The 21,959-nt window shown below is 39.1% G+C and overlaps 2 protein-coding genes across 9 annotated transcripts in view; one reads left to right on the top strand and one right to left on the bottom strand.

Moving 5' to 3' along the window:
• The window catches only part of ZFYVE9 (zinc finger FYVE-type containing 9), a 91,596-nt gene extending 76,927 nt beyond the window's left edge, over window positions 1-14,669 (top strand). The window contains exons 12-19 of the mRNA XM_077824548.1: window positions 1,462-1,544; window positions 2,140-2,244; window positions 6,309-6,459; window positions 7,875-7,955; window positions 9,245-9,407; window positions 11,024-11,129; window positions 13,189-13,365; window positions 14,177-14,669. Coding sequence (XP_077680674.1) covers window positions 1,462-1,544; window positions 2,140-2,244; window positions 6,309-6,459; window positions 7,875-7,955; window positions 9,245-9,407; window positions 11,024-11,129; window positions 13,189-13,365; window positions 14,177-14,338 — 1,028 coding nt within the window. The 3' untranslated portion in view covers window positions 14,339-14,669. The remainder of the gene's footprint in view (window positions 1-1,461; window positions 1,545-2,139; window positions 2,245-6,308; window positions 6,460-7,874; window positions 7,956-9,244; window positions 9,408-11,023; window positions 11,130-13,188; window positions 13,366-14,176) is intronic.
• A 2,010-nt stretch (window positions 14,670-16,679) lies between these two features.
• CC2D1B (coiled-coil and C2 domain containing 1B) overlaps window positions 16,680-21,959 on the bottom strand; it is a 67,794-nt gene continuing 62,514 nt past the window's right edge. For 2 of the 8 annotated variants that reach the window (XM_077824549.1, XM_077824550.1), the window contains exons 23-25: window positions 21,652-21,742; window positions 20,155-20,287; window positions 16,693-17,829 (exon numbers count right to left, since the gene is read on the bottom strand). In XM_077824549.1, coding sequence (XP_077680675.1) covers window positions 20,168-20,287; window positions 21,652-21,742 — 211 coding nt within the window. In that variant the 3' untranslated portion in view covers window positions 16,693-17,829; window positions 20,155-20,167. Of the gene's footprint in view, window positions 17,832-19,490; window positions 19,688-20,154; window positions 20,288-21,651; window positions 21,743-21,959 lie in introns of all 8 variants that reach the window. The other 6 variants (XM_077824555.1, XM_077824554.1, XR_013346878.1 and 3 more) reach the window with 5 other exon arrangements.

The raw sequence follows: 21,959 nt of genomic DNA, 5'->3' as shown, positions 1-21,959 counted from the left end.
TCACATTGGTACTTTCTTTGCGTTTTGTCAAATTTGCAGTGAAAGTGTTCTTAAAATGAACATGTGCTGGGTCATCATCCAAGACTGCTATAACAGAGCAAGAGGCATATAATTTTCCCCAAGGAGTTCAGTCACAAATTATTTAACGCATTATTTTTTTAAGGAGTGTCATCAGCGTGGAAGTATGATCTCTGGAATGGTGGCCAAAGCATGAAGGGGCATACGAATGTGTAGCATATCTGACTTGTAAATACCTTGCAATGCTGGCTACAAAAGTGTCATGCAAACGGCTGTTCTCGCTTTCAGGTGACATTGTAAATAAGAAGCGGGCAATATAACTCCCATAAATATAAACAAACTTGTTTCTCTTAGAGATTGGCTGAACAAGAAGTAGGGCTGAGTGGACTTGTCGGCTCTAACGTTTTACATTGTTTTGTTTGAATGCAGTTATGTAACAAAAAAAAATCTACATTTGTAAGTAGATGAAGTGATTGCACGACAGTACTTGTCTGAGGTGAATTGAAAAATACTATTTCTTTTGTTTATCATTTTTACAGTGCAAATATTTGTAATAAGAACAATATAAAGTGAGCCCTGTACACTTTGTATTCTGTGTTGCAATTGAAATCAATATATTTGAAAATGTAGAAAACATCAAAAATATTTAATAAATTTCAATTGGTATTCTATTGTTTAACAGTGCAATTTAAAAGCAATAAATTTTTTTAATCGCGTGAGTTAACTGCGATTAATTGACAGCCCTAATAAAAATATATATTATTGAGTTATAATAGGAAGCAAGCAACAGAATTTAATGAAAAATGATGACGTTTGTAGGTGATTATTAAAACATTAACAACCACATTAATAAAGATCACTAATTTCGGCATTCATTGTTTGGTTGGGGGTGGTGGTGCGTGTAATTAGTTTAACTTTTATGTGTATCTATTATAACTAAGATTTTCCAAAGTGGCTGCTGAACGTTAGGGTCACAGTCCATCTCTGAACACTTAAACACATGATCTGATATTCAAAGCTGCTGTGCCGCACAGGCTGTCATGGATTTCAGTAGCTTTGCGTGCACAGTACTTTAGAAAATAAGGGCACTTATTTAGGTGCCTAAATAAGTATTTAAGAGCCTTACTTTAGACATCCATTTTGGAAATCTTGGCATAATTTATATTTAGTTCATTTTTCGTCAGAAATCTGCTGCAATATAATATAACATGACCGAGCAAATCCCTGTGCATGTTGAGTTGTATCATAGATAAAATTTCATAGATATGGATAAGTATGCCAGGGAATGCAGATATTTTGCTGCCATTGGCATGTCAGAAATGTACTTTTAGTCCTTCTGTTGAAATGTTCCTATATGAAGAGGCTTAGATTCAGTCCGTTTTTTACATAACCTTTCAATAGGTGAGTTTGAATCTGATTATTCATTTTTAAAAATTTTCCTAGTTTATCCGTGCCCACTTTTCAGCGTCAGATTTCGTAAGCCATTGTTTGGGGAGACTGGACACACAATTATGAATCTTCTTGCAGTAAGTGATGAGTGGGGTTTTTGTTTGTTTGTTCCATCTGTATATATGGAAGAAAAGGGGAGTGTTGTACTATGATTATCTTAATTTATTTGTATAGTAACTAACTTTCAAAACACTATGATAAGGAAATACTGGTATTGTGTTATTTGGGTGGTGTCCTATTGTCTAATCTAGATATCAGACAGCAACTTTTGATGATGCAATAAATATTAATGATTGCCCAAATCAAAACTCTGGGTCTTAAACAGCTGTATATTTTTGGATCTGGATCTAAATTTAGCTGCTCAGACCACTCTTCAAAAATGTAGTCATAATTCTGTGATTATAGAAAGTTCCAGCTGGAGCTAACTTGTTAATTCTAAAGTGTAGGGAACATGACTTACTCTCACTCCCGCTGAATCTGAGGTCTCTGTCTTATCTAGCAGAATGCAGAGAAAATTTTCCTATATAGAGTAATATAGTCAGGAGAATATTAAGTTTTATGCATTATACTTCTATTTAATAGTTCTGTACCTTCGTCTCTTTCTGAAAGGAGAGCTACTCTGTATCACTAATGACTACGTTGTTTCACTTCTTTGTTCCTCTAAAACACAAGGACTTCAGAAATTACCAGTATACATTGCCAGTGGTCCAAGGTTTAGTGGTTGATATGGAAGTGAGAAAAACCAGCATCAAAATCCCCAGCAACAGATATAATGAGGTAATACTTAGAGTAAATATATATGTTTAGTCTAGTACAATTTAAAGATAAGAGGGATTGGGTCCAAAGGAATTTATTGTGTTTGCCACTGCCAGTGAAAACTGCCTCAGAATTAAACTATAAATGTATTACGTATATATTTTTTATATATGAATTGCCTACAGAAATGAGTTATGCACAGATCAATTCAATGTGGCATTAGTTAAAAAGAATGGATAGTTGCTCTTATACAGAGGTTATTACTTTTAAATATACTTCACATGCAATTAATTGAAAATCTGGGGTTAGAGAGTTGCACATACTATTCTGATTTGAGTAAATGAATCCGTTAAATAACACATGCTGTATGGGTGTAAAGCCTGGAAAAAAAACTTTCTCCAAGTACATGTTGGGTGTTCATAGTGTTTGTGAAAGTATTTGTTGGCTCTTTGTCGATTTTAGTGCAAAATATATCTCTGTACATTTGAAATAAGAGTTCGATTTAATTGCATGAGAAAAGCTTCAGCTGTCTTTTAGACTTAGTTGATGTTGACAGTCAAACTGCTGAGTGACAATCATAGTTGAGTGATTTGAACAATATTGGGGACCAAAGAATGGAAAAGTGATAATTCAGTGGTGACATATCTAAAGGGCTAGTGACAAATGATCTCCTTGAGGTTTTAAAGGAAATCAGTAGCAGAGACAGGAGTCAGTCTTATGCTTTCCAACTATGATATAGCACCAAATAAGAATGGAATACAGAATAGGAGAGAAATGGATTTTGATACTAAATGTTTCTTGCCAAATAGAGATGGAGCATCAATTGGAGAAAAGCATGCATTTGTACTAATTCTTTCAAAGAGAAATTATTTGTCCAGGTAGATTCCTGCAAGAACTAGAGAGATTTGCAAACAGAGAATTTTGTATAGATACAACATATGAATCTGGGCACTAGACTAGGAGTAGCCCTTTGATATCCTGCTGATAGATCACTTGAAAAAAATACCTGAACAAACAGCTTCTGGGTTATGGATATAAGGGGATCACCAAATTTGAATTTTTGAGGAAAAACTAATAGGGGTTGCTCAGGACCAGTCCCTCCACAGTTCTGTTAAAACAGAGCAGATATCAAGATTCCACAAGCACTGCAGAACTTATCTGATGAAGTGAAGTCTTGAAATTGTAGGATGCAATGTGGTTCATAATAAAGTTAAAAATTGATTTTGGAGTCAAACTAGAATTGTCTATTTCTCTGGAGGGAAGCCCTGAATTCAGTGGATTATTGAACAAAATATATGGAAGAACTTAGTTTAAAAATAATTTCTAGACTAACCTCTCTTAGTTTAAATGTATAATGGTTGAAGTATGACTAAATTTGAGAATTTGAGCTATACAATTATTTGAACCAATGTAAAATAGGAACAGATAACTCCTGGAAGGTAAGAAAGTCAAATTCAATTTCAAAAGGTATTGTTAATATAAAGTAACCACTGCAATTTTGAATACACAACTCAAGAAATGCTAGGGTTCAAATTCTCAAATAATATTAACTTTGTCAACTATATATATATATTAAATTTAATTTGAATTTTGTCTAATTAATAATCCAAAATGTAACTGTTGCTACAATGCTAAATTTTGCAGTTCTTGACCTCTTGTGTTTACATTTGTAACATTAATGTTGTAAACAGAGCTATATGCTTTATGCATTTAATCTTTTTTTCTTCAAGGACGGGGTGGGGGCAACCGGAGTCCACCATCCGGTCTCTGGAGGGGCTAGGATCTCTGAGGATACTTCTCCTGACACATGCATCGATGTAGCAAGGAATGCCTTGATGCATCAAGAGGATGCATTGAATGTAAACCTTTTAGCCCCAATGGGATGCTGGGTGGAGACCTGAGGAAAGGAGAGTATGTGGAGAGGAGGGGTACTTACACTGCATCAGTGAGAGGGATATAGTATTATACTCATTTTACAGATTGGGAAACTGAGACAGCAGCTAAATGACAAGCCCACAGGCATACAGGGGGCCATGACAGAGCCAGGAGTAGAATTGAGGAGCTTCTAGCTCCCAGTTCTGTATTCAGAACATACTGGCTCTCAAGAAGTAATATGTATTCCTTTAAGAGAACAAGCAATTGCCTTATAAGAGTTGTGCCTAAAACGTGTCACTTTTTCAGACTCGAAGAGACCTTATCAAGGTGTTTCCTGTGTAGAATGGCATTTTTAAAAGCTCTTATAGCATCAGAGCAGATGCTGCATTTTGTATAAGGTTTCATATAACAGCATTTCATACCAGGTTTTCCATACAAAATGCATTCCAATGTGCTTTAGAGTGGTAATAATAGCAAGGGAGAGTGAAAATATGTATATAGGCAATGGGAAGAGCTATTTTTAGATGAGATTTGAAAAGATGGAGTTACTGAGGCGGAAAGATACAGGAAGGCTAGTAACTGAATTATAAGGTGTATTAATTCTTGAATACTATTGTGAAGGGGAAAAAAGTCCCCATTTCAGCCGGTATGGATCTAAATCTATTGTACTTGAAGATTGTATATGCAATACACAATATATGGTAGTTAATTTCAGTGTGGTTTAACCTTTTGTCCAGTGTTTATGTACTTGTTATCTTCAGTTTTGTACTCTTTGCTAACTGTGCTAAACTGAACCTTGCGGAAATGCCTGTCGTAAAAAGGTGTATCAGCACCTCTGTATTAGGTTGGGTTCAGTTTTCTGTTTGAAGCAGGGATTCAGCCTCTTGTTTATGTGAAGAATACAATGTATCTTCCTCAAAATTTACAGCACAGAAAAAATTGAATTTTCTGGAGAGTCTCAATCTGTTTTTAAACATGAGACTTTTGAGAACATTTTTTTTCACCCCGTGTTCTAACTGAAGACTGGTTTGTATCATTCAGACTGTCCAGTTAAAACTATTGAAATCTCATGCATGGGCTATATTTGGAGACGTGCTTGTAATTAAGCAAAGTTATTAACAATTACTTTATCCTGTCTTTACCTTTACACTCATCATTTTCCAGTACTCAAAATGATTGTCATTTCCTCTAACTTTCACTGGGACTTAAGAAATCCAGTTGCATTGAAGTTATTCCTGCCCGCTGTACAGATGCCTGTCATTTCGCTAATGCCTTGCCATGTGAAAGTGAGGCTGCCATGTTGTTTCTAATGGGACTGAGGGCAAACGGTACCCTTGGTAAAGGTGGCTCCCATTTCACTAAATTCTTACCTTTGGAACATGAGGTGCTGAAACCAGTAATGAAACACACTACAGTAATACAAAATCTTAACTATGATCTCATTTCTCCCCCCCCCCAAAACACACCACACTTAACCTGTGCATATATGAGTGTTGAATATTTGCTGACATTGTAAGTAAGGTTTTGTGTTGTACTGAGTGGGAGATTAATGTGTTGTGTGTAATGGGCTTCCTTTTCACTTGGAGACAGAAGACAGTGTGTAGTGTCTAGTGCTGTCAGTGAAAATGTGAGCACAAGGCTACTGTTAAGAAGTGTCCCATAACATGATATTTTCCTTGCTTTTTGGGGTTTCATTGAGAGGATGTTATAATTAATCTTATATGCAGTAGTGTTTTAGCTATGTTGGTCCCAAGATATTAGAGACACAAGGGGTGAGGTAATCTCTTTTATTGGACTAACTTCTGTTGTCGAGACCAGCTTTTGAGTTTACAGAGTTTACACACTCCAGACTTGAAGAAGTGCTCTGTGAGAGCTTGAAAGCTTGTTTCTCTCATGAACAAAAGTTGGTCCAATAAAAGAGATTACCTCACCCACCTTATCTCCACAATTAATCTTACATGCTTACGCTCCTAAATTCCACTTTCAGTGAGATTTAGGCACTCTTGAAAATGGGCCATAGGTGCTTCTGAAAATTTTATGCTGTGAGGGTTGTCACTAAGTTTGCTAGTCTTTGCAAAGGTGTCACAGTTGGATACATTCTAATAAGATTCTTCAACCAGATTAAACCACACAAGCCACTGTTTATGCTAATAATCCATGTGCAGGATTTAAGGCTAAATGAAAGTGATAAACTTTCTTTTTGTTTGCAGATGATGAAAGCCATGAACAAATCTAATGAGCATGTTCTAGCTGGGGGAGCATGCTTCAATGAGAAAGCAGACTCTCACCTAGTGTGTGTCCAGAATGATGATGGGAACTACCAGACGCAGGCCATCAGTATTCATAATCAGCCAAGAAAGGGTGAGATGGGACTGATCTAAGGGAGCAGATGGAGGCTTTTCCCACCCAGAGCATCTTGCATGACTTTCTTTTGTCTATTGTGCTGCCATTAAAGCATATTACTTTGTAAATATGCCAAAACAGGTTTTGTCTTTAATTCATGGACCTTCTGAAATTAATATTTTGCACAGAAACCAGTTATTATTGTATGATTAGAGAGCTTCTAGGACTTGATGGGGGCATGGCTTCCATACATGCGGCATAATGGGAAGGCCCAATGCAAATGTGTGAATAATAAGAAAGTGCCCTATTTGCCTCTGGATTACCCTGCCCATCCTCCTGGCACTCCTTTTCAATGTCCACAGTTTAATCTGGTGTTTGAAGTATTGCGTACTGTTGATGTGGATTTTTCAGATCACACCTCTCTATGGTTACTGTTGGTGTTCAGTATTTGTCCAGCTGAGATGTGAGTTGGCAGCTTGCCAGGAGTTCAAGGGCCTCACATAACTGACATAAAATAAAGCAGGTTTTTATACCCCTCAGGGACGTATTTATACCAGTGTACATTTGTAATACAGATCTGGCCTTTATGTACCTAACCCCTCCTCACCGAGAGCTGCAAGAGCTTTCTGTGTGTATGTTAATTAGACCATTTGATTTTCAGGCTTTATTTTTTGTTAAGACCAGGTGAAATGATGCAATAGCAACTTAGCATTTTAAGAATTAAAATGTTAGAGCTTTTTTTTTTTAACCAGACTTCATGTCAGAGTTGATAATCTTATGTTAGAAGCTCTATGATGTCTCCAAATGAGTACAAAAAAAGATACGTTTCTAACCCTGAACATTCATGATCTTCACTCACAATTTCAGCATATATGTTGGCATGTCGGTTCCTTTAGGGCTGGCACTAATTTCTAAGTAGTATCTTCTGTACTAGAGCAGGGGAGGATGGATTTCAAGGAACTCCTTTGTTGTATTGGAAACACAATGGCCATTCCAAGGGCTTTTGCTTTTAAGCTGTCTTGTAGGTAGTTTAGAAAATTTGAGCCACTCCCCTTCTGACTGGTCAGTAGTACAATGTCATCAGCAAAAAGCCCAAGTAAGATTGTTTCTAGTCGCATGAGGACTTTTTAAAGGTCATAATGTGCGTGTTTACCCCTAAAACAGACCCCTCATTCTTAGTGAAAAAGAAACTAATTAAATATTAAAATTTTTTAAGGTTGGCAAAAATTGTCATCAAGTTTAGAATATCATCAGACAAGGGCACCCTTGCTGCCCAAGCATCTGATACACACTGGAATCATAATAACTTTGTGCTACATAATTCCTTATTTAGGTTATTAGGTCTTCTGTGGATGATACAGTTACAATACCTGATTCTTGCATAAGGCATTGCTTTGACAAGAGCCTCTCTAAAATCAGTCTTGTTATTGCAGTGACTGGTGCCAGCTTCTTTGTGTTCAGTGGAGCTTTAAAATCCTCTTCGGGCTACCTTGCCAAGTCCAGCATTGTAGAAGGTAAGGAATGAACAGCTTGCTCAAAGTACATTGCTTCCCTCCTGATAACTATATTTGAGCTTAGTTCTTGTGCCCTGGGTATTTGAGAATCACGCTGGTTACTCAGTGTTATCTCACTCTTTAGCTAAACACAGTTTTTCATTATGGCCTGTAACTTAATTTAACTGAGAAAATGAGAATAACTAGTCCAGATGCCCTGGGACACCAGTACAAGAAAATTAGGGTAGATATGAAATACTTGGCTCCTGTGCTGGGGATCAGAGCTTACAATCCTTGACTGAAGTAGAAAATTGCAAGCATAAAAAACTTGGAGTTTATCTCCATAGCAAGAGATGAAGCCTTGCTGTGCATTAGCCTGTTCATTTAATAGCCTTGCAGTGGGCAAGCTTATAGATTTCTGAGGTTTGTATCCTAGTACATCGTCAGGTGACAGCGTGAAAGGTCAAGGTTGTCCAGACTGGGTTGTGTCCCCATAGTTCATTCTTCCTTTGCCAACAGAGTCCGATGATGGAGCTGATTCTCCAGTTTGTGCACTCTCTCCTATATTTTTTGGGGAGGGTCATGGCTTTTAAAAGTGCCACATTAAAACAAGGCTGAGTATATGTTGTTCTGGTACATTCTTTATTTAAACCAGAAATTATCTGTTTTTAGTTCAGGATGCAGAGTTGGAAACTCATCTGCTGGGGAGTTGGGATACCTCAAGGAATTAGTAACTTGCTGTTTTATGGAACTGTTCGTTACCAAGTTACTTGTGGAAACACCGTTTATTCAGGCTGGTAATATCCAAAAGCTGTGACTTATTTTTGTTTAACAGCCTGCGTGAAATGAGTTGCTGGCCGTGGTGGGATTCCTGGTGGGCAAGTGTCCACATCACAAAAAACACTGCTACTGCTGGAGTCCTTCTTGCTAATCTCATTGGAGGTCAAATATTTGAATGATCATGATCGTTTACCTCTCATATCTTGAGGTGCGATCTCCAGAACAGGGGTGCAGTGCAGTGGCAGGGCTGTGTGCGTAAACTCATTGTTGCCATTGCTAAGGTTGAATCTGTTCTGTAAGTAGACTTCAGCTTCCACTGGTACGTCCTCCAGGCCATGTTCATAAACGTTACATGGGAATGCTACTAAACCAACAGCTTTCTATAGCGTTATTACTTATGGCCTTTCAAATAGATATTGCACGTTGACATTGAATCGTAACAGGAAGAATGGTTTTAGCTCTGTTCTGAATGTTCTTTCTTAAATGTGGCTGTTGGTTGTTTCTGATGATGATGATTATTGATTCCTTAGATGGTGTAATGGTCCAGATAACTGCTGAGAACATGGACTCCTTGAGGCAGGCTCTGAGAGAGATGAAAGACTTCACTATTACTTGTGGCAAAGTAGATGCTGAAGAGCCTCAGGAACATGTTCATATTCAGTGGGTGGAAGATGACAAAAACTTTAACAAGGGGTGAGTAGATGAATAATCCCTTGACACTTCTACAGTGTTAATTTGGCTCTGTTTTGTCTGCTGCTGTGTGTCTCTATAGCTTACTAACAGCATGTTCTATCCATGAAGAAGAATCCACATGCTTTGTGATTTTTAGAGTGCTCCAAGTTTCTCAGATTACATTTGTGACAAGATGAAGGAAGAGTAATCAGTGATTGGCTTTTTGCAAAATAAGTTTTTATCATATATGTTTGTTAAAACTCTGAGGAGCTGATCCTGAAAGATAAAGAGTGACTTCCTCAAGTCAGTATGGATTGAAGGGGCTTAGCCCCTTGCAAAATTGCACCATTAGTTTGAGAGATCATACCTTTGTATCGTTATTAAAATGGGGCGGAGGTAAATAGAACTTCAGTGCATCAGTTTAGAAAGTTATCAAGGCTACAGAAAGATTTCTGCTATTGCAAATTTCCAGTTATTTTAAACCATTATACTGGTTATAAAAGGCCATCTAGCTGCTAATTTTTGAGTGCTGAATCTCGCACGCTAGGAAAGTTTCTTATTCCTTCCACTAAGCTCACATTCAGTAGTGGTGTAGGTAAAATCTGATACATGCTGGACAGCAGCAGTGAATCTATAACCTTGAATCTGGAACCTTGACAATCAATGCAAGATGGCGAGTACATGGCAATTTAAGCATGCAGTGTGGTGGGTGAGGTTGAAAACTCGAAGAAACATAGATAGTAGCAGCAGCCTAGAAAAGGAGACCGTTCTTAAGGTAAAGACATTTCACATGTGTTTGGGACTGTTTGTGAAGTCCCACAGAAGTGGCCATTTCAGGGCATTAGTTAGGCTGCTTGTTCTGTTAAATTCAGTGTAAATAACATTTTAGACATGACTGAATTGTACTGTTTGGTTTGATATTTATAAATAAATAAAATTCCAATCACTGTGTAATAAATCTACATAGGTTTCTGCATGTTCCATATGTGGAGAGCTCATCAATCCCTTGTGAGGTCACAGCTCAAATATAAGGCTATTGCAGACCTAATGCAAGCTACCTCTGTACTCCCCATCCTCAAGTCCACCTAGTCTAGTAGGATTTCAAGTCTAGATACTGTATCTGATTGTTTTCCTGTGTGATGTGGCAGAAAGCACTGCACTTTTCAGCTGTCTCCATTGTAATTATCTGGGGTAAACTCTCAACACAGCAGGAAGACAATTTCAAAAAGCCTGATTACTGCTGAGATCCATGCACTAGTTCACACCTCCACAACTGGAATTAGCGATGATATTCAGTATCATTGTGTTTGGTACATTGAAAGAGATCTTTCTCTGGAGAGCTCCCTTCTGGGATAGTTAGTGTTTGTCCCTTTTAGCAAATGTGTCTAGTCACTGTATGGCAGTTTAAACTGCAGAGTGCTCACTTTTGAAATAACCTGCAGTGGGGTCACTTTGAGAATCCAGGTAAGTCAAAATAAGTGCCCTTTACAACCCTTATATGAGGTTTTCCTTTACAGTGTCCTCTGTTCTGCAAATCTCTTCAGATGGCCAAATTTGAAATCAGCTTTTATATGATGGCATTTAGTGTTTGGAGGCATTCTGCTAACTTAAAACTGTGTTTCCCTTCCTCTTTCTAGTGTTATAAGCCCCATTGATGGCAAATCCATGGAGTCTATAACCAGCGTGAAGATATTTCATGGCTCAGAGTATAAAGCAAATGGAAAGGTCATTAGGTGGACAGAGGTAAGAAAACAAACCTAATCTGCACATAAAACAGGAGTCTTGGTACTTTGTGACTAAGGAGCTATAACACTTAGCCCCCTTCTGCAGAATGCCTCCCTTTGACGAGAAACCAACTCTACTTGCTCTGCCCACCAAACTGAAAGCAAAGATTTATGGGGAAACAACAGTGGCCTTTTCCATAGGGATGTAAATATCCATTAAAAAAGTTAACCGTTTAAACAATTAAAATGATGTTGTTTAATTGTTTAACTGATTAAAGGGGAAAGGGGTGGAGCTGGTGTGGCTGGGGCTGCCATGGCTAGGGGTGCTCTGGCTGGCCGGCGCAGGCCCGGGGATGGGGGTTAATGACACATGCTTCCAGTTAATTGTTTCGTATTTTATATCCCTACTTTGCACCTGCCAGGAAGTCTTCAGTGACTGCGTAATGTACAAGTGGCAATGTCATGCCATTGAAATGTGTCTTGAGGTGCTACAGAGCCCTGGAAATAAGTAACCACACATCACTGGCCATCCCATCTACTGCACTTTTACTGAATTTTGGGAGAATCTGCATTCAAGTTGAGGGCTGGGGAAAGTGTTGTAGCTTTCCATTATCTAAAGGGCACAAGCCTGTGTATTTGTATTTAAAGTTCTAATCAGCAAGAGCCTTTTACTTTAATGGAGACAAAATCCCAAACAGTTTTTAAATATCATTTCTTTTGAGCTGCAAGCTGCATTTATCCATTCTGTGTGGTGCAAACTGTCAGTGCCAAGGAACTTAAATCTGCTTTTATAAAAGATTGGGTTTTTTGTAATTCTCAAACTTAATCTTGCTCTTTATTGACCTATTAACAGTTTGGGGATGGAGCAACTTCAGCGCTGAAATGGCAGCAAAAACACAACCGGAAAAGATCACTCTTAGTGGATTAATTGTATGAAAAGTTAAAAACAAGGTGCCATAGTATAAATGACTTGGGTTATTTGTTTTGTCACCCAGCATTGGCCATGGTGGTATTCGACTTACAGGACTGACCTGGAGCTATGGCTTTTGTCAGCACAGAAGTGTTAATGTTAAATGGTTCTTTGCAAACTGTTTCAATTAATTTGCTAGTGTTAGCTGCAGGGAAACCAGGATAGTTTTAGCTGTGCCACTTGTCATACATGTATTCTTTTCCCAACGTTCAAGGTGATTTGAGGGAATGTTGCAATGTTTAGTTAATAACTGTATAAAAAATTCTGGCTTTTTTCAGATTGCAGGGGTTTCTACCATAACACAGTATTTATTCTGAAGTCACTTTAATAACAACATGCTTCAAAAATGATAGTGTAATTTTCTGAAGTGGAAGGGATGTTTAGTTTACTTATAAGGTTTTAAAAGTCTTTTTATCTAAGGCAAGAGTGTGGAAATGCATACACGCAGAAGCCCTTATACTACTAGGGTGTATTGTGAATTTCCATAACAGGGATTTTAGATTCAGTTGGAGCACACCCTTTTATACAAAGTCCCTAGAGCACTTTGGGATCAATCTAGGAGTGAGAGATCAGGACCATTCCAGTCTATATCCTTATAACTCTTAAACCCCTTTATCCTCAGTTATCAAATCGGATTGATGGGGACTCATGCTGATGAAGACTTGAGTTATTTTAAATCCTGTAAACGGAACCAAATGTGAAACTACACCTTTAAATAGTTATTTGACAGCCCCTGTGTTAAGTTGTTACAGATTCTAGTGAGCACCCCTTCCTGGTCACCCATTAGGACTGCTGTGAGGTGAATCCAAGTCTCTGTGCTCTGGAGCCTGGACAGAGTCCAGCTAGTGCCCCCAATCTCAGGACTCTCAGGTGCAGACCTTCTATCTGGGGAGCAGCTCCTCTTTGAGTCTTCAGAAAGTCCCCAAATAGTGTGACGGGCTGATCAAAACCTTTTTGCTTCATGTAACATTTTTCTAAGGCAGCAGTGTCCTTAAGTAGCTGTATTAATTGACAGTCTTTTATATTCTTTTTACACTCAGTCTGATGCTGCTCTTTTTTGTAAAAGCTGGTTGGTAGGTCATGTTGATCACTCCTTTTTTTTGTTCAGGTGTTTTTTCTGGAGAATGATGACCAACATAATGGTCTAAGTGACCCAGCAGATCATAGCAGACTGACTGAGAATGTGGCCAAGGCTTTCTGCTTAGCTCTCTGTCCTCACCTTAAGTTATTGAAGGAAGATGGAATGACTAAGCTAGGTCTGCGTGTTACACTTGACTCGGATCAAGTAAGTTGTAAACAGTTTCTACTAGTTTAAGTTGTCCGTAATCTCATTTTGGTGGTGTGGAGAGGGGGAGCTGAAAAGGGGACATGAGAGTTCAACCATTATATTGCTTGATTCTGGAGCCTAGGAATTGGCAACATTAAATGCTACTCTATTAGCACTTAATGCTGCAAAATCAATTTTTTTCTAGAGGAAGAGGCTGGTTTTTTTCTTTCCTGTATTCATGTAACTGTAACATGTAATTTTGACCTGTCAGTCCTTGTCCTCAAAGGAAACCCGCACAACACTTTCAAAAGATGAGCCTGGAACTTAAATTCATATCTGCTAGACACCAAAAAATCATGGTCTCTATAAGGAGACTGGTTTTATGGCTCCTCAAGGCTTACAACCACCATTTGTAACATACTAACCCTGCTTTGTCCAATGACTGCAGAGGCGTTAATTGCCTCCTCCATTTCAAGTGTTTTCTTGCGTATGTGTTAACCATTTATGCTTAACAATCTATCCCATCTTGCATTTCGCTATGACCCTCTGGTTACCTTTTCCAGACCTGAAGAGCCCTGTGAAAGTGTGTGTCTTCCAACCATAGAAGTTGGTCCAATAAAAAGATATTACCTCACCCACTTCGTGTATCATGTCTTTTTGGGGCATTTTTTGTTAGTTCACATTAGGTAGTGCTTTCTGCTTCTGATATCCATGCTAGAGCCCCTTAAATCAGTAGCTGAACTCTCAAAGCAATTGTATCACGTGCAGTATGGTCAGAGATCGTGGTGGAATAGCTCCTCTCTTAAATCTTTCACTTTGTATCTTTTAGGTTGGCTATCAAGCTGGGAGTAATGGACAGCCACTGCCCTCTCAATACATGAATGACCTGGACAGTGCCTTAGTTCCAGTGATTCATGGAGGAGCATGTCAGTTGAGTGAGGGGCCAGTCATAATGGAGCTCATCTTTTATATTCTGGAAAACATCTCATAAGAGGACTTCATTTTCTGTTCAGACCTGTTCCAGCAGCAGTTGTATCTGAATCATTTGCACTTTAAAACTGGAAGATTAAGCTTTTGTTAACACTATGGGGGGGTGGGGGGGTTGTTCCATAATTCTAAATCTTCTATGCATTGTCAACAAACAGAGGATCAGGGCAGCTTCTATACTACAAAATGTTTATGCTATCCTTGCAGCTCATACAGTTCTGTTACTGTTTAGAAAAATAATGCTCATATTTAAAGACTTAATTCCAGTCATGTATTCTGAATGCTCAAACGGGTGCAAAGATCACTGGGGCGTAAATAAAAGATGAAATGTCAGATTTGTACTGTTTGTAGATGGACATGTAAGAAGAAACAATCAAGACCTCCATTCTGACCTCATTATAATGCCATTTGTGGTTATTCTGTAGACATTAAAAAGTAATGTTTACATTATTTTGACCAGATTATTGGTTGAAGTACATCAGACACTTTGGGATATGCCTAGAGAGATGCATGGGAAGGTTACCTAGCCAAAAAATATGGCATATGAAGATGACCATTCATTCAATCTGAGTGAAAGTAAGGGCATATCTCTGACAGTAGTATATAATTTAAACTTGCAGTTTTGTGTGTATATTAGGTTAGTATACTTACTTTCCCCTACTTGTTACAAAAATTGTCACCTCGGATTTCTATAAGCTAGAAAAACTTTGCCATTCTGTATTTTGTTTACGAATCTATATGAATGTCAATGGTATACACCTGGCACAGGTAAAAGAAAAGTTAACCCTAAAGTGCGGTTATGGTATTCCAGTTCCCTCAGTAGGTCCTGCTTTATTTAAAACAAAAAACAAAAAAAAACCCACCCAGGGCACTTTCGTAAGTCTCCTCATTGGTGTAGACTGTAGCCTAACACTAGTTTCATGTAATACAGTTTGCACTTAACACTTCATATTAGCAGCACCATGTAAAGCTTACCCCCCTAACAAAAGCACAAAGTGGCTGTTGTTGCATGTTGTGCTAAAAAAGAGGCTTTTGGTTCAGCTCAGAAGACTTGCACTTAGCCTCACCTACAAATGAAGGGCAGTTGACAGGGGAAGCAGCTGCTCACTTCTGCTACACAGCATTAGGAAAAGCTAATAAGAATGTGGTTCCATATTCTTACTAAATCAAATTTCCATCCATAGAAAATGGCTAGTAAGTGGAAAGAGCTGAAAGCAGGAGTAATGAGCTAGTTTAGCATGCATAGGAGCTGCTACTTAACTGTTAGGACCCTCTTCTTGGAGATAATAGGCAAGTCTAACAAAACAACAGTAAAGTGTTTTTTTGGGAGGGGACAAGCACTATTAAAGTGGTATTTTAGTGAGGACATCAGTCAATCCTGCTTTGAAACTAATTTGCACTGTGGAAAGTGTAGTGTTTGCAGCAGAACAAAGGAACAGCAGAGCTAGAGTTAGGCTGATATGGTGCTTTAAGCAAGCAAATAGACAGTAACAGCTGGGAGAAGGGAAAACTATACAATGTATTTTACAGACCAGTACAATAGCTACATAGGTGCTGAATGGAATCGTGAATAAATGGCTACTGCTTTTTTAAAAACAGTAAAACTATCCACATACAGTCTAGAAAATTCCAGTTGCCACCTCAAGACATGTTCAGAAGGAAGAGTTGTAGAACTAGGTCCAACTGAATTAGTAAAATCAATCACTGGCAGGGAGAGCACTTAATCTGACTTTTCATTTGTGTTTATATTAAAATGAACCTTACCTCTGTCAGGTGGCTATGTGCTATTCTTAAAAAGTTTCTGGCTGATCAAAGTTTAAGTTCCTACACAGCAATCCAAGAGGCTTCCTGCATTTTCATTTGTTTTGCTATAAAGAAATGTAATTAAGTTTGACTTGAGTTACTTTTAAATTCCCTACAACACATTTTGTTTTTGCACACTCCTGAGTATTGATATACATGTCTACAGAGTGTAAGTAAAACTCTGTCTGAAAACTCTTTTGATTGACAACTACAATAAAATCCTACTGCTGGAAACTCTATTCCAGTTTTGCACAGCAGAAGTGTCAGTTACTTTAGTTCCATTAAGTTATGCTTATTGAGGCTAAAAAAACCAATCTTCTCTTCCTTACCCCTAGGAGTCACTTAGGTTTGGGTTATGGTTGTGCAAAACACTATTGACTGGTGACTGACTTGTTTGCTTCAATCATAGCCTTTTAAATGACCTTAAAATTACCATATTGTTAAGAAAATGAGTACCTGTTTTAGAAAAAAATTGTACTTTTAAAATTCAGTTAGTTAACACTGCAAAAACTGCATATTATATTTTTATTTTCAACATGTAGTTTTGTATATTAAATTTATTGAAATTAAAAACTAAATACTGTATTGTTTTCATCCTGTCAGGAAGCAGAAGTGCTGCTGTAGGTTGGAGAGTCTTGTCTATGAACTTGATCCAATGGACCATATGCTGCAGGCATATCCTCCTTTTACTATCAATTTCTTCAGGCTCATGTAGTTTAAGAACACACATCAAGCAGTTTTGATACCATATCATTTTATATATAGTTCATAAAAAATTCTGCAAACAGCCATGATCCAGTTTTCTACACAAATAAGAGTGGCTATTTTTCAATCAACTAGTAAGTAGTCTAGTGAAACACTCCAATCCTTCAGTAAACCCTGTGATCTTAAACAGGCCATATCAGGCTTTACAGATTCCCAAGCATTAAGAAAATGAAGGCACACACAGCAGGCTGAGTTGGAACAAAGGGGGGGGGGGGGAAGAACATGGCAGGCAACTGATAACCAATTCAAAACCCAGATCTGCAACCCTATTCTAAAAAAATCCTCATATCCTATTGTTACCTTAAGCCAAGACACATCTAGTTAAGAGTGCTGCAAGAGCATGCAGAGGAGATGGGCTACGCTGCTGCTAAAGTTCTGCTTGAAGTGAACTATTTTCTTCATCCCAGGACACTTATAGGAGGAGCATGGTGATCTTCGGAAGGGCCGGAGGGTGATCGGAAGAGGACGCAGTAGGTGGTATTCAACGCATAAGAGCTATATGCCTGAAAAAGAGTTGCTTCTAGCACAAGCTAGCCATGCCGGGAGCACGAGGTCTCATTTGCAAATTAATTACCTTGCACTGCTCCAGTGAATTTTTTGAAGAGCAAACTGTTAAAGGTTTCACACACCACTATGAAACAGTCCCTGGAGAGGATAGTTGTGATGAGTTTATATACCATTCACCTGGTGCTAACGTTAAGGCAATTCAATCCATTTTGCATAGATGAGTTCCATTTTTCCCCACTAGTAGTGAGTTTCCAGGGCCTTACAATACTTGCCTTATAAAACTTAACACACAGTAAGGTAGTTACCAAAATAAAGACATGTTATGTCCATTAGTGCATTCATCTAACATCTTTGGTGCTCGCGGGTAGCAGCGTCTTTCTATGTACAAACTCGATTCTGCAGCTTTTAGCATTCCTGGATCTGGAAAAAAAACAAAAACCCACCATGTCTTGCTACAGTGCTAAGTAAGTATCCCACAATTAAGATCACATACTGTTGACATTATTCTGTCTGATGGCTAACTAGCAGCCTTCATAGAAATCCCAGGCAAAACTCTTCATTAAGTTGCAGTTAAAGTGATTGAAGATACATTGTAGCAATGTGTTAAATTATAGGTGACCAAAAGTTAGTACTCTCAGCACCTCATGGCTAGTAATGCCACTGCTTCAAGGGTGTGGGCAAATACATCAGCCCTGGAGTATCTTAAGAGGTCACAGCCATACAGCCAAACTTTGTACAGAAGAGCTCACTGTTGGGCTCTTCGGGTGTGTCAACACTGCAAAGAAAAACGTGTGGTGCTGAGTCTCAAAGCCCAGGTCAACTGATGGATGGCTAAAACTAGCAGTACAGACATTCCTGCTTAGGTTGGAATCCGGTTTCTGAAATCTGATGAGGGGGAGCGTCTAGGAGCCCGAGTTCCAGCCCGAGCAGGAACATCTATATGTCTATTTTTAGCCCCAGAGACTGAGCATGAATCAATTGGCCCAGGCTTTGAGACTCAGTACCATAGGTTTTTCTTTGCAGTTGTAGACATACTCAGTACTGAATCACTTAGTGTGATTTTCAGTGCTCCAAATTTGGACCAAAGCACTAGACATCATCCAGATGTTTCAAATAATATTTAAAGTCTTTGGTAGCTAGGACATGACAAATCAGGATAATATTCACCTACTTCACAGAGGTGCCATCTAAGCTTAATTACTATTTGTACTGCAAAATGAGATATGCCAAGCAAGGCGCCATGACAGCTGGAGAGAGCGGAGGGCCTGAGTCTGCTCTGAACTCTAGGCGCCCAAGGGAAGGGAGAGGGAGTACTGTGCATATGCTTATATCATCAACTTTCTACTAGGACTGAGTGCTTTGGAGCAGCTTTTTTGTTCTATGTTTGTACAGTGTGGTCCACAAATGGGCTCCTAGATGCTGTCACAATATAAATTAGTAATATCTGCTCAAAAAGAGCCATCCAATTATTTTCTCCACAAGTACTGATGTCTTGCAGGAGCACTGCTAAGCTTTATACCCATACACTGACAGGAAAGAGAGAACCTCCAGTGATTCACACAACAGGGTTGAGTACTGAGTAACCACTCTCCTAGGGGTTCATGAGCACAGCCGAAAGCTAAGAGAGCCAGGACAGTTTTAAGAATTATGGTTTCAGACAATCCATACAACTGGTACATCAGAACATTTTGAAGAAAAAAAGATCAGTTTGATGTTGACTTTTTAGACTTATAGTTTGGTGTATACTTACACACAAAATCTACACTTAAAAGAACTTTCAACTTAATGCAAGAACTCCACAGACAGGAAGTGCCAGGTGTATAGTTGCCCAGGAAATCTTAATCCAGCTCCCCTGTACATCCAATTCATAAACTGAATGAGATAGGGGCACTGTGGAAAAATTGTATGTGATCATGTAATTAAATTATGCACAAGGGGGCTGAATTAAGATTCCACAGGCAGCTGTACAGCTGGCATTTCCTAACTTTCAGCTTCTTGATTTGCAATCTCAACCTTCCTTAGAGTAGATTTTTTTTTGTATGTAAATTTATTCTAAAACAAAAAGTAAAAAAAGATGATACCTCACAGGGGGAAGAGATGCTATCTAAGCTGGATCCAAAGTGGTGGATAGGAAGAGGGGAAGCTTAGTTTGATTCTTCCCCTATTCTCTACTGCTACAGCTGTTTTGCCAGCAGCCAGGTGTTCCCTCTACAGTGTGTGCATGGGCCCAATTCTTCAGAATGTTCAAGTTGTTATTTTGGCATGATACTAATATTTCCTGAAGAATGCAAGTAACAGAAGGGAAATGGCAATTTCAACAGTTTATACCACAGCTAAACCTAAATGACATTCACTAGACAAAGAAAAGGAATTTTTCTAGCCCAAGGCCTTTCTTCCTGCTAAATTTCTAAGGTCTCATGCAAACAATAAGAGTATTAGGAAAAAAAGATCAAAATAATCTTTTATAAATGAAAGTGTTAAGCAATGTAAGTTCAGGAATTGCTACCAGTTCTCACTATGATATTTCACATCCTATTGACTGAGATTAGTATAGGGAATATGATCAGATTTTGAATAGAAATAACAAACATTTAAAACATCACTAGAAATAAGGAAGATCCATCTAGGAACCTGAGCCACACAGGTAGGTCACTGACCATGTAAGACATTCTATTTCATGCAGAAATTGTTAGTGGCCCTCAACTTCTAGCCAGAAGCACAGACAGAAGAAAGGAGTGTTCATACCTTATTAGGATAACTAATGTTCAAGGACCAACCAGTTTTCCGTAATTGTTTGAAGATCTTGACCACTGAGTGGCTCCCTGAGTCTCACTTTCACCTCTAGTTTCCCTCCGGTGGGCTTCCTACCATCCAGAATCTGAAAGCACCACAAAAATAAGATTGCTCTCTCACACACAGACGCGTGCGCATGCAAAAAGGAAGACTGACACTGCAATGTCTTGTGGCAATCTCACTGAAAAGGGCAACTGTTTTATGCCTCCCATGTGGTTATACAGGATTAATACAAATGTGCTAGAACACTGACATTCAATAGAACGATCAACAGGGCTGGGTCAGTTTGTATTAGAGAAAGGACTTTCATAATAGCCGAAGTTCTCTGAAAAATAAATGGATTTAACCTTTTTTAGATTCTTACATTTATTTACCAAGACACAAAAGGGATGTGGGTCTAGTTGTACACACTACAGGGATAGGTCTGGTATTTTATTTGCAGACAGTATTAATGCTAGGTCTACACTACAGAGTTTTGTTGACAAAAGTTATGCTGCTTTAATTAAACAGCTGTTGCCTGTCCACACTATGCTCCTTGTGTCAGCAGAGTGCATCCTCACTAGCAGCTCTTGCATCAACCCAGAGAGCAGTGCACTATGGATAGCTATCCCACGGCAACTGGTCACAGGATGCTTTGGGAAGGGTTTCCTTTGGCAATGCCTCATGAGGCAGGTACAGCATCACCTGAGGCAGGTTTCTCAATCCCACTGATTCATAGTCATCCTAGATTGCCACCTGCTTTTCCACTGAAGTATATGTGGGGCTGGGTTGGGGGGGAAGAGGAGGAGAAGAGTGAGTAAGTGTGTGTGCAGAGCGAGAAACCGTGTGTGTTGGGGAAGTGCGTGAAAGATTGTGTGTGTGTGTGTGTGGGGTGTAGATGTGAGAAAGACAGAGTGGGTGTTGGTGAAGTGTCTCAGCATGCTGTCTCTAAGTTCAGACAGCAGCTTGAGCAACCAATTCTGGGGGACGAGGACACCTCCCTCCCCCATCAGCCCCTGGCTCTGCACAGCAGTCTCTCCAGCCCCTTTCTCCCTGAGCAGCAGGTCACCCTGCCTGCCAATTCCACATTAATGGTTCTGTTATTCCTTCTGAGTTCTCCCACAGCTTCCGTGGCTACCAGGAGCGGCATCCTCAGCAGCTCTGTGAGCTCTCCACGCTGAGGAATGTCAGAACTTCCCGGAGCTTCGAAAGGGGGAGATGTGCACGCCTGCAGGGCAGCGGAGTTCAAAACAGTGAGCAGAGCGGTCACGATGGGCATTATGGGATACTGGGGAGGCCAGTTATGGCGACATAACGAATGGCTGCGTCTACACTGACACTTTGTCGCTTTAACTTTGCTGCAAAAAATTTTATGCCTCTCATCCAGGTTGTTTTATTTTGTCGGCAAAAGCTACACCTGCATGCTCTAGCATTTTGTTATTGCTACATCAACAGAAGAACAAAGCATACCTCAATGATCTCTCTAATTTCACATTCTGATTCCAGTTTGTCCAATTTCAAATGTGCTGTTCCCACTTGCTTGTCACTTCTGAAAAGGCCCCTGTTTTAAAGAAAGTTGCCTTAGTGGAAGAAGGACAGAGACAAATGGTATGAGGTCATGCACCCTTTCATCAAGGTTTTAGGATCGTGACAGTAAGGGCCTGGCTACCCAGCTGTACTAAAATGGAGGAACAAAGGATTAAAGTCTTTAATCAATTAAAATAGGAGAATTAGAAAAAAAGAAAAGGGGTGAAAACTCGGAAAGTAATGGACTAAAT

This window comes from Eretmochelys imbricata, chromosome 8, assembly GCF_965152235.1.
Source record: "Eretmochelys imbricata isolate rEreImb1 chromosome 8, rEreImb1.hap1, whole genome shotgun sequence".
In the NCBI taxonomy this organism is placed as follows: Eukaryota; Metazoa; Chordata; order Testudines; family Cheloniidae; genus Eretmochelys; species Eretmochelys imbricata.
This window is presented reverse-complemented; position numbering and strand designations above follow the sequence as displayed.